Raw genomic sequence first — 11,866 nt, 5'->3', positions numbered from 1 at the left:
TCTAAAAACCTCTGTCCCTCAATGAAAGAAATAATAGCACATAAAGTTAAACTACATCTCACATGATCTGAGGATGTGCCTGTAAAATGTTTGAAACCAGCTGAGGGTGGGATGAAACAGAATGTTCGTGACATCATGTGACAATGTGTTGAGACGTGCAAACTGGGTGAGACCAGCTGAGTCAGGTGACGGATGCGATGAGATAAAATGTCTGGGGGCGCCCTGTCTGTCTCAGTGGAATGTTGCTCAGTGAATCATTGTGTTTCTGATATACTATTGCTTCTTAATTAGCTTACATGTACTATTGTTGTCTATGATGCACCAGAGCTGGGAAACGCTCAAGTGCATCAGAGACAACAGAGTGAAGCTCACGCTGGTGTCTGTACCGGGCACGTGTTCATTCATGTAATGGAAGCACTTGGTGTACAAAGAATGCACAGAGGAGCTGCAGAAACACCTAGGAGAAGGGAAAACTAGGTCCAAATCTCAAACAGTTCACAGTGACGGAATTACTGGGTACACATGAAATGCATATACAGTATATGTACAGTGTATCCAACCCGCGGTAAAACACAGCAAATACAAACTACACACACTTCAAAAAGAGGTGTGCACAGTAGTAACAGACATTCTTTTCTTTCTATTATCTGTTGAACCTGTTTATATTTGGAGAAGTACAAATATTGCACTTCACTTTTAGTTGGACGTTTGTAAAAGAAAAAAGCGTGAGAGAAAGAGGGAAAACTGATAATGAATGGAGGGACCCAGTAGTGAATCCTCACCTGAAAGGAGGGCTTCTTTGGCACATAGGTCTTCCACATCTTGGCTTCCCTAGAAGCAGCCTTTTCCAGAAGAAAAGACAGCCTCTGGCGTCCCCAGGGTTTGGTGAACTTCATTCTTTCCTCCCCTGGTTGAGCCTACCTCCCCACTGGATACAGCTATCTGCACAATGACACAGCATGTCAGAACATAAGATAATCAAATGCACCTAATCCCTCAAGAACAGATGAGCATGGTTTACACTTTGGTAAAACAGTGCTGGTTTACATGATTTCATGACTACATTTTGTGTCAATAGATCAGATTTAAGATAAAGCATTATCTTAAATATTAGCCTAATAGTTTACACTTATAGCGTGGTGACCAGTTGACAAAAAACACATTCAATATACCAAGGGTTTTATGCTCACAGCAATGTATGGGGTGATATGATGATACAAGGTATACTTGTTTGTTAATATCAGTTTGCCAGCTGTCAGAAATTCTGTTTAAACCACCACTACTGTAGTATCTTGAGTGTATTGGGTGATTATGGGCAATGCTACAAACCACCTAAGCCCTGATTTACAGCAATGCTGAGTTTTGATATAGTACAAATCAGTTTACCAAAAACCGACATCCCTCTCTGATTATTTTAACAATTAAAAGTTCTCAGGACTTTTTTCCAGAAAACATGTATTAGATTACAATATATACTGACACTAATATATATAATTTACATATACTTGGATCTAGGAAATGGATCAATACACCCATCCCTAAAGCAATGCATGAAGATTAAACAGACTATTGTTTCAGCTAAACATATTTTTTCTGCCTCCTATAATGTTAATAAGGGAATAAACAGCTTTTTTTATTTGAGTGCAAGAAAGATTCTGTCAGATTCAGTCCAGTTAGTATTTATCATTTGGTTTAAGTAGACCCCAAACAGGCAGTTTTAATGTTACCCATTTTCTCTCATAACCCCATGAGCATAGCCTTTGTACTTTATGTAACATTATTCTGCATAAAGTTACATAACTTACTAACCTACTTCTACGAACTTAAATTAGTCAATGTCTAACAAGAGTCAGAGTGAGGATTAAACAACCTTCCTTTTGTCAGCAACTAAGGTCACCTAAACCTCCTCTAGTAAGCACAGCCTTTTGGAAACCACCAGGTTTCCCAAAACAAGTGCATTACCGAGGGTTTCCTTTTATTATTACCCCAAATACGTCTATTCCCCGGAAGGGAGCTAATTTGACAACCTAATGTCGCTAACATCTTGCTAGTTGTGTAATGTCGCGCACAAATGCAGCGTTTAACAAAGAAACAAACAAGCAAGTCTGAAACAATTGTCTATGCCCTCGGTTGGTGTCACATAAGAGGTGCTCTTGTGTGTTTACGACCACGACTGAGCTGACTACACAGCAGGACATTTAAATGGCTGACTTAGACCCAGTCAGTAGACGGAGCCCCAAGCCTTAGCTTACCTCCCCTGCGAAGCGGAGAAAACCACAGCTGGATTTCATCCGGTCCACTCAAGTCAAGGATAAATGAAGGGGTGAAATCATGCACCTGTTCTTCAGTTTAGTCATCCATTTTGGCTTCCATGGTGGAGGGCTGTTGTAAAAAATATATAAAAAATAAAAATAAAGGAACGGAATATAGACAGAAACGTCTACTTCCGAGGAGGGGATCCGGGGGAAGAGAGAAAGAACCAGGCTCCGCCCACCTTCACAGAAGGACAGAGCAAGCCTACCTTATCTCCACGGTTTGCCATAATATGTTATATTAAAATAGAAATAAAGACAAGATTTCTATAGGTACTTTCAGTGTGACTCAATTGTCAGTTTATAGTAAACCTACTGTACTTTATAACGTCTTCGGTGATATAATTTTTATAATTTATTCATTACTTTATTAACAAAATATAGCCTACATCTTAAAAACGATACCAAAAGCAAGGCATACCACAGATGACAAGGCAGAGTAACATTAAATTCATTTATAAGGGTACAGTTCAAATCAATTCTAGGCTACACTTAGATTATACACCTGAGGTTTATATTTTTGTAGTTTTCATTTTACCTTTGAATGGGAACACCAACACCAGTTTTTTCCAGAGAGCAGGAGCATCCTTCTGAATTTTTGGAGCATGCAAGCATTTGTCAAAGGAAATATCCTTTGCTGGAAAGGTGGACAATTTGGTATTTTCTGAAAGTCAGATTAAGCAGATGAGTTATGATTAGTCTGCAAAATCATTATTTTATGGCAGATCTTACTGTAAGATTGACTATGTAGGCTATGTCAGGTAATATGACTTCTAGGCATACCTTGGGTTATGTGGTTTCTCACCATGAAAAACTCCTAAGTGAATGTTAATGTATTTGAAGACTTTTTGGCCACTACAGCAGACAGTTGAAAAAATAATTGTATTTTGAGGGATCATACGCGGGTAGTCAGAATTATAGGTAAACCTATATTATCACAATTAGTTATCTGAAAAATATTTAGCTGTTGTATTGCTGGCTATTGCCTTAACTTCTTCTGAGTGTAGGTTGTTGTCGTCTTTACATTTAAAATTTGACTATATCTGTGTCCTTATGTTGCTAGCACCTCAACAAAAACCACAGAAATGAGAACAACGTTCAACATTCAGACATTTTGACGTGTATACTAATACAGGGTGCAGTTGACAATAACTCAGGCAAAAGGCACTAACGTAATACCAACGTTGCGTCAGGACGCTTTCCAGCCATTAGCCAATCAATGTATCCAATTTTGGGCGGACTATTTGAACAAATCAATCTGCGACTCGCTGATTGGCTAACGGGAACATCAATAAGAACGGGGCCTGATGTAATAATACACTATATTTTGATCCCAGTGCCATTAGCAGTTGATTGAAAATTAATTATCGGTATCAGGTACGAACTTCATGACAAAAGTGTTATAAATTACGCCAAAATGACACAAACACATTAGCAGTAGGCTTTAATATTTGCGGTTAAGCCCTAAAGAAGGTGATAGCTATTCATGAACTCCAGCCTTTTATTGGTCGCTGGTGTATCACGCCTACTTGTGAGCGTGAGCTTTATGAACGTCAACAAAAGAGAGAAACAAGAAAGGAGAAAGACAAGAAGGAATAAAGCTGATGGTATTACAGAAACAATAGATATGTGGATTTAACTCACAGTAACAGGTACTGTAAACATTTACATTTCTAATAAAATTATATTTTGTTATATAGACTTCGCATAGCCTATCCGCTTAACGTTAAGTATATTTTAACGTTACATAGCTGTTTTTCTGCCAACATAGCGTTAACTCAGTGAAGGAAAATGATCAAAATGAATCTTCGACAAAGGTCTTAACAAAAGCCGATAGTCTAAAATAAATAACTCGTCTCTTTTCATTTTCGAATATTTCTACTTCTAGAATTTAGACAAAACTCGAACATTGAAGTGTATTTGTAGTTTCTGTTTCTGTAAGGAGGTAGTGCTGTTTTGCGTTAGCTAACTAACGCAACGTACATTTAAAAATCACAGTTTAACATGATTTTCTTCATTTGGCCAAGTTTTCTTTTTGTCCGTTGTTGGTATGCTCTGGCTCTGTCTGGTATCCGAGCAGACCTTTTACCCCACGGCTAATGTTCGGTTATATTCACCGGAAGGAACCACTACAAGTGCTTTGTCAACAAAAGTTATGGTAATGCTATACTGTAATCTATAAAATTCTAGTTTTACGTCGATAATCGTATTGTACATTTATAACATGATAGACATTTGTACCATTCGCCTAATAAAAAGAAGAAGCCCCTCCCCCGTTCGCTCAGAGAGGATTTAAAACGTTAGCTAGCTGCGGTTTACGTTAGCTTCTTTGGTTGCCATCGGCTTTAACGACACAAATGAGGATTTTCAGCCGGCTGGTTGTGCTTTATATGCTTTAGGTGGTTTATTAACACACGGAACTTCGAAAGAGCGTTTGTTTTTCGATCAGAGAACAGACGGCGTCAACCAGAGGAAATCTGACTCCGGACTCTGAGAGAAGTGGGCTGGGCTCTGAGCTGTGGCCCCCTGTTAGAGCAAACGTAGGCCGCTGATATACAGTCAATGAAAACCTCTTTTTAACCAAACATTAACACATGGTTTTATCCTATCAGTATAACATTACCTACACATTGGCTACAAATGAATACTTCCTATATAAGAACGATTTTTAACCCCGATGTTAAAATAGTTTTGAAATAAAAAAAATGCTGCTATTTGTCTTCAAAGGTGTCAGGATAATATTGCAAAACTCAGATATATAAAGTTTATAATGTCATAAAAGAGAAAAGCACCAGCAAGTCTTCACGTTGGAGGAAATGTGACCAGAGAATGCTATTAATTTTTATTTTGATAAATATACAGCTAAGTAAATGAATTCTCAAAGTTGTTCTTGATTGATTTTTGAGATTAATTGCTGTGGAGCAGCTGTTTTGACTAATTTATGTGAGTTACAGCATTAGTTAGACTTTATTTTGGATTGTTAAGAGATCATTATGACATTATCACTTGTGTTTTGTAGCTGAATTTTGGTGCTTTCCTGTTTTGCAGTAAAATCACTGTGGCGAAAACTAGAAGTCAGTTCTTCCCGTGCCAGCTGCAACATGGACGCCTTCAAGCTGATGAAGGAGCTGCGGGTGAATCATGAGCATGAGGTTTATTATCTCCCTAAAGAGACGGGACTGATGCTCATAGAATCCACAACACGGGTGGGCACATTTGATAAATTCTGATTCAGTAAATCGAAAATCTTCTCTTCACTTTATTTTTCCACAATGTTAGTTGTCAGTGGTGCAGCATATAAACCAGGTCAATTAACAGCAAGTCTTTGTTTTCCAGGACGATAATCGGATCTCAGCCAAGTGCAGAAATGCCAAAGTGGAGGACCTGTGGAGTCTGACCAGCTTCTTCGGTTACAGCACACAGACCTTCGTCCTGGCTGTTAACCTGCTGGACAGATTCCTGGCCATGATGAGGGTATGACATGCTTACATCTGATAGGAGCAGACACAGGACACTAGCTTTCTGCTGACTCAGTTTGCCAGCTTATAGAGTTTGCAAAAGCATGTAGCATCGGCCTCATTCTAACAGCTGAGGACTGTAACTGATTAATTTGGTTAAAAGGATTCATCTTGAGATTACACATTATGTGCACTAAAATGAACAGGAATTACAAAAAACTATAATGGTCCAATTAATAATCGTGTTACACATTAGTATTTTCAGTCTTGTTGGTGGACCTCTTGTTTAGTGCCTCCCCAATTAAGTCATTTCCAGAGTTTCTAACTCATCATTTGTCCCTCCTCAGATCCAGCCAAAGCACCTGTCCTGTGTCAGCCTCAGCTGCCTCCACATGGCGGCCAAAGTAACAGAGGAGGAGTGTAACCTGACGCCCACCGACGAGCTCATCCGCATAGGACAGTGCAGGTTCACTGTGGCCGACCTGGGCAGGATGGAGAAGATTGTCGCAGAGAAGCTCAACTTTAACTCTAAAGCCATCACTGCCTTAACCTTTCTGCACTTGTACCACCAGATTTTACTTTCCCATTCCACAGACAGGTGAGACAATACAGGTGGATACAGGAAATGATAGTATGTGACTTATTATTTTGTAATGTTTTCCACACTGGTTCTCTGCTTAGGTTTTTTGTTAGTTTTTTTACGTTCTGCATCAGCTTCAAACTGATTTTCCTGCAAATAACAAGTCTGCAGACTCTTGACGTATATTCATGATTTATTTATTTTTAATCTTTGAACCTCAGCTTTTCCCATGATCTTAGTGACAGAGGTTCTCCACACCACAGCTTGTTTGCCACTGCAGTTCCACATAATATAGGGCAGCAGTTATCTATCAGCCGACTTCAACGTCTGACTGAAGTACACTGATAAGATCTGTTGTTGGCTGGCACCAACAGCTCACGCTTACATAACCGTGGCATGTTTTCATACAGTTCAGCTGCACTTTGTTTCAGAATTCTATCACATCCAGTTTATGTCAGTTTTGTTGATCACCAGTTGATTCAGTTTTAGGAGTCTCCAGAGGTCTTATAAATTCAGTTCGTCTTGTTTTTCACTCTGTCTAAAAACGGGTCATTTGTGAGTGGGTGAAAGTTTGTTCTGTCTGTCTGGGAAGCAGTTACCTGAAAACACACCTGAACCTGTGTGTGTGTGTGTGTGTGTGTGTGTGAACAGGAAGGAGACTCTTAACCTGGAGAAACTGGAGGCTCAGCTCAAGGCCTGTCTGTGCCGGATCTCCTTCTCCAAAGCAAAGGTAGGAACTCATAGCGGGGATCAAATGTCAGACTCTGCAGTCAAATGAGTCACTCAGAAATAAATATAATATCATCACTGTTAGTTTAATATAAATATGTCTTCCTGTGTCTCCCTCCCTCTATGTGTCTCTCTAGCCGTCCATCCTAGCCTTGTCTCTCCTGAGGCAAGAGATCGAAGCCATTCAGTCGGAGGACATGTTGGAAATCGCGTGTCACATCCAGAGACACCTAAAGGTAAACAAAACTCATCGGCTTTATTACACAACACCTCAGGCAGGGAGCGAAAGGAACACCTGTGGAAACCTCTTGTAAAGGGGAAAAAAAGTTTGCTTTTCCACAACAGAGGCAACACAAACAGCAGCTTGACGCAAATGAATCTGAGGAAACGAGAGCCTAAAGGTTTAATTTCACAGGTGTCCAGTGGTTTCATAGAAGTAAAATGATTTATTGGTGTCACGCCACAATTCCCTGGAGCAACTGCAAACATTCTGGGACCTGTGGAGATGGTAACTCCACAAACAGCTATATAGCCTGCAGGCTTCACAGTTACGCTTTCTGGCTAGATGAAAAGGAAGCGAACAATTAGCTGAATGGGCGTGTAATCATATTTCCAATCGCAGCAGTAGGGGCAAGGTGTTTATTAAATCTTAGCCTCTTTGTTTCTGGCGATGTAATATGGTGCCTTGTGTCATGTTGTGGCAACTTGACAACAAGCACAATAGTTTTATTTTCAGAACATTATCAGTTTACACACAACTTGGTCACATTTCTCTGTTGCCTCCCAGCCATATTCATACACAGTAACTTTGGACCTGCATTATCTTTTTTATTTGTTATTTTACTGAAGTCTATGTGTAATTTAAGAATGTTCCACTGTGGAAATGTGACTTATTTGCAGCCTGTATCATGGGATGTTGCTGCCACAGATACTTTAAGTCTTACAACCCTCCCACTTACAAACACTTAATGTACAGATGTTAGATAAGAAGGTGTTCAGATTTCAGCACAGACCTACAGAATCTGTAGAACATGGTTTTCTCTTAACCTCCTGACCTGGAAAAAGAATCCAGATTTCAGCTGAGCCAGATGTTTGAAGGTACTGCAGTGTTATGTAACACGATTAGTTTGAATACACTGATGTCAGCTAATGTACAGGGCAGAAAGCCAAATGGCTAAACTGTACTGCTGTGTTATTTGGTGTCAGATTGCAGATGGTGAGCTGCTGCTGTGGAGGGAACGTGTGGCTCAGTGTCTGTCAGACTATGCCTCTCCTGAATGCAGCAAACCCAACCACAGGAAGCTGCAGTGGATAGTGTCGCGGAGGACTGCCCAGAACCTGCACAGCTATCGCATTGTCCCTGAGCTACCCACCATCCCCGAGGGCTGCTGGGATGAGAGCGAAAGGTCAGAGCCCCAAACACACCAACTGTCACTGCTGCAACTCACCTGAGCAAGATAAAATAACCTCCCTACATCCTTCGCTTAAGACTGCAAATACACACATACTGAGAAAAGGAACAGGGGCAAATATTGATCAGTATTTAACTGGAAAACATTTTTCTTACCTAGTCCTTCTGGAATTCAATTAACAGTCTCGGTACAGGAACAAAGACAATCTGGGGTGTGTTACCAATACCAAAATAATGTCTTTACATATGTCCATTTGGTTATTGTTCCTTTACTTAACAGAACAAGTTTTAAAATGATTTGTTGTTAAGGCTGAGAATATGACCGAGCATTCACAGCTACTATTCAGAAGCTCATGATTTTTTTTTTATACATTGTTTGATACTTGGTGCAACAAACACTTCAGTCAGAACATGTTGTTGAAATGAACAGTGACGTTAATTCTGATGTCAAACTGACGTCATGTGACAGCTCTCAGCTGGCAAGTACCAAACACTCCTAGCAGCAACAGAGCATTTAAAATAAAGGGAAGCAGACACACCCTGTGTCAGCACACAAAACATTCCACTTACTACAACAGCGTAATAGTGAAACACACTGTAAAAAGTCTGCCCTAACATTTCTGTATAATACACAAAGTCCACAAGAAATGAACAGAAATGACTTCATGCCACTAGTACACATTAATTCGGCTTCTCATCGAAGAAATTTGACTGCATCAGCCAAAAGTGAAGCTTTTGCTGCTGTTCTTCTAACAACTAGGACTGTAGTACAAGTCCCCACCAGATTACATTAGACATGTTTTACAGTGTACTGTATGAGTGCAGTAACAGCACTCTGAGGCAAGCAGCTGTGCAGCAGCACACAAGTTTCTGTCATGTTGTAACACCACAAGACGCACACAGACCCGCCCCTCTGATGATCTGAACTGTGGGACGTGTGCGAATCACTGGTCACGTCCCACCGACACCACATGAGACAAGATAGCCTCACCTTTATGTAACATGGGATTCGTGGAGAACTTTTTTTGACATTGGTGTGTAAAAACAAAAAGGAACCACGGAGAGCTGGCTGACATTTGTAAACATTGATCATTAATCCACAGAGCAGCTCAGCCCTTCACCCACAAACTTAATGACCAGCAAACCTTTGTCTTAACTTCTCATATGAGGTTACGTCACAACAGAGAATCAGCAGATGGTAACAGTCAGCTGACTTGGACACAAGTCAGAACATGAGATCAACTGATGACAGATGTCTACATGAAATAGAGAAACTGTTCTTTTTTCAGTCTAGCAGTTTTTTCTTGCTAAATCATGTAAACTCCATGTGTTGTTCAGTAGCTCATGAATGATGAAATCCGATGAGGGCAAAGAAACGGTCATTTTCACTGGTAGTTAATCCATATATCTCTCTATTCATGTTTTTACAGTTTACTTAAATTGATGGTTTTTTGTTTTGCTTGTTTCAGGACATGATTTTCTTAATGACTGAAAATCAAAAGTTAGAATTTTCAGCAGTCTTCTAAAAGTAAATTGTTAAGGGCAAAGATTAAAATCATTTCCTCTGATGGGGACAAGAATGAATCTTTTTATTTTTTATGATTGTACTCAGTCAAATAGATGATGAATTAAGAATTCAAGTGAAACATTACAAAAGCTGTGAAACAGAATCCAGACTGTACCCGACCAGATTCAGTCGTCCAGTCAGCCTGTTAGCTGTGTGTATGTGGCTGTATTTTGACAGTGCATCTCTCGCTCTGTGTGTCTACAGTGAGGATTCCTGTGAGGATGTGATGAGTTCAGGTGAGGAGTCCCTCAGCAGTTCTCTGGGCAGCGATGCTGAAGGGCCCTTCTTCCCTCTGCACATCCGCCGCCAAAAACACTGCCAGCACCTTCTCACCTGAAACTTCAGCCGACTGGTGCCCACCCCCCACCAAATCCCCCTCCACTTTACCTGATGACTTTTAATTTATTAAGAAGCTTGGTGCTGGTAGAAAATTGCACAACAACTGGCAGCTGAGCAGTCAAGACTCTTCCCAGCAGACTTTTTAGGAGATGTGTTGGTGCATGTTGAGATATCACATTCCAGGATGCAGGATTTTAAAGCTATGTTTGGCAGGTGCACTGGTCAACTCAGTGCAGCAGCTGCTCTTTAAGGTGCTATGCTGGCAGACGCTGCACCCAGATCAAAATATTCTCAGTGCTTGATATAGACCAGACTAGCAGTAGTTCACATTGACAAGATAATCTGCCAAAATAGTTTTTTTTTTTTTTTAACTGTTATTAATCTAAGACTGTTTATTAATGATCAGCAGTCTATCAAGGTACAGAACGAAGTTTTAAGCCGTCAACTTTGTCGTATTACCGGCTTGGGAACTATACTGGAGCATCTGCTGTCATTTTTTCTGACCACACTGTAGTCTCCAGATGTGATTGAGAACTATTCAGCTGCTCTGATCCTCTGTAGTAAAGTTTAATTTGCACAGTTTCCTTTTTGTCACATTTCAAATGTTAAATTGTGGAACTGGAGGTTGGAGTTTATGTCTGAAGGGAAACTGATGTGTTAGCAGCGTTTTTCTTCGAGGCATCACCAAGTTTCCCACAGGGTGTTCAGATGAAACCATTTAACATGTGTGTTTGTGGATGTGTTTATCTAAGGTCTGGTTTAAATTTGAAGTTGCCAATTTTAGGATGTATGTTAAGTCTTTTGGTGTTTTGAAACTGTTGTATGACGGTGTCAAAAAAAAAATCTGAAAAATGTTAATACAATAACATGTAAAACTACATGATGTACAAAAAAAACTGTTAATAGTTCTTTGTAGATATTATTTATTCTTTTTTGTCACCTGAAAAAAAATCTTATAAAATTAGTATTTTTAATCATTTGTCTGCCTTTTTCCTTCCATCATATCTAAAAACAATCAGCCGCTGGCTTCCATGAACCAGATGATGCAGATTACATGAAGGGAAGAAAACTGAACTAGACACTGATGTAGCATGACAGGGAGAAATGAAAGCTTCCTGCAGATATTTGGTTCAGGTTTTCAGAGTAATGTCATTTCAGGGAAAAATGTATATATCATGTGAGACAAAGTTGTGACATTTCATAAGTAACAAGCCTTTAAGCCACCAAGAGCAAACATCGGAGTATCAAGATAAATACTGACCTCAAAATATAACAGCCTTCTTCTGGAAATGTATCAACCTCGTCTCTAAATTTCATATTTTATTGCACAGTAGCCCTAATACCAGACAGGGGTCGAACCAGGAGACCTCTAAAAGTAGAAATAAAAAGTCAACTTGCCAACATATTGGGTTTAATCTGGCAGCTAAAGTCATCCGTTTTCTATGCACATCATTTTTTCTTTTAGAACAG

At 39.8% G+C, this 11,866-nt stretch overlaps 1 protein-coding gene across 2 annotated transcripts; it reads left to right on the top strand.

The window, feature by feature from the left end:
* The first annotated feature begins 3,858 nt into the window (after window positions 1-3,858).
* On the top strand, window positions 3,859-11,235 carry ccng2 (cyclin G2). 2 transcript variants are annotated; one of them, XM_020601138.1, is made up of 8 exons: window positions 3,859-3,964; window positions 5,361-5,518; window positions 5,649-5,786; window positions 6,118-6,368; window positions 7,002-7,080; window positions 7,217-7,315; window positions 8,286-8,485; window positions 10,262-11,234. In XM_020601138.1, the coding sequence occupies exons 2-8, from the start codon at window positions 5,414-5,416 to the stop codon at window positions 10,392-10,394; spliced, it is 1,005 nt and encodes a 334-aa protein (XP_020456794.1). In that variant the 5' UTR covers window positions 3,859-3,964; window positions 5,361-5,413; the 3' UTR covers window positions 10,395-11,234. The 2 variants fall into 2 exon arrangements, with proteins under 2 accessions (XP_020456794.1, XP_020456795.1); XM_020601139.1 differs by lacking the exon at window positions 3,859-3,964 and adding an exon at window positions 4,484-4,852 and having other exon boundaries at window positions 10,262-11,235.
* Window positions 11,236-11,866: the final 631 nt, after the last annotated feature.

Source organism: Monopterus albus, unplaced genomic scaffold, assembly GCF_001952655.1.
Source record: "Monopterus albus unplaced genomic scaffold, M_albus_1.0 scaffold50.1, whole genome shotgun sequence".
Taxonomy (NCBI): Eukaryota; Metazoa; Chordata; class Actinopteri; order Synbranchiformes; family Synbranchidae; genus Monopterus; species Monopterus albus.
This window is presented reverse-complemented; position numbering and strand designations above follow the sequence as displayed.

Excerpts from the sequence above, each read along its gene's own strand:
- ccng2 (XM_020601139.1), top strand. The coding sequence starts at position 5,414 with ATGGACGCCTTCAAGCTGATGAAGGAGCTGCGGGTGAATCATGAGCAT. Across the intron at positions 5,519-5,648 it reads TCATAGAATCCACAACACGG|GACGATAATCGGATCTCAGC; the intron begins GTGGGCACATTT and ends TTTGTTTTCCAG. Across the intron at positions 6,369-7,001 it reads CTTTCCCATTCCACAGACAG|GAAGGAGACTCTTAACCTGG; the intron begins GTGAGACAATAC and ends GTGTGTGAACAG.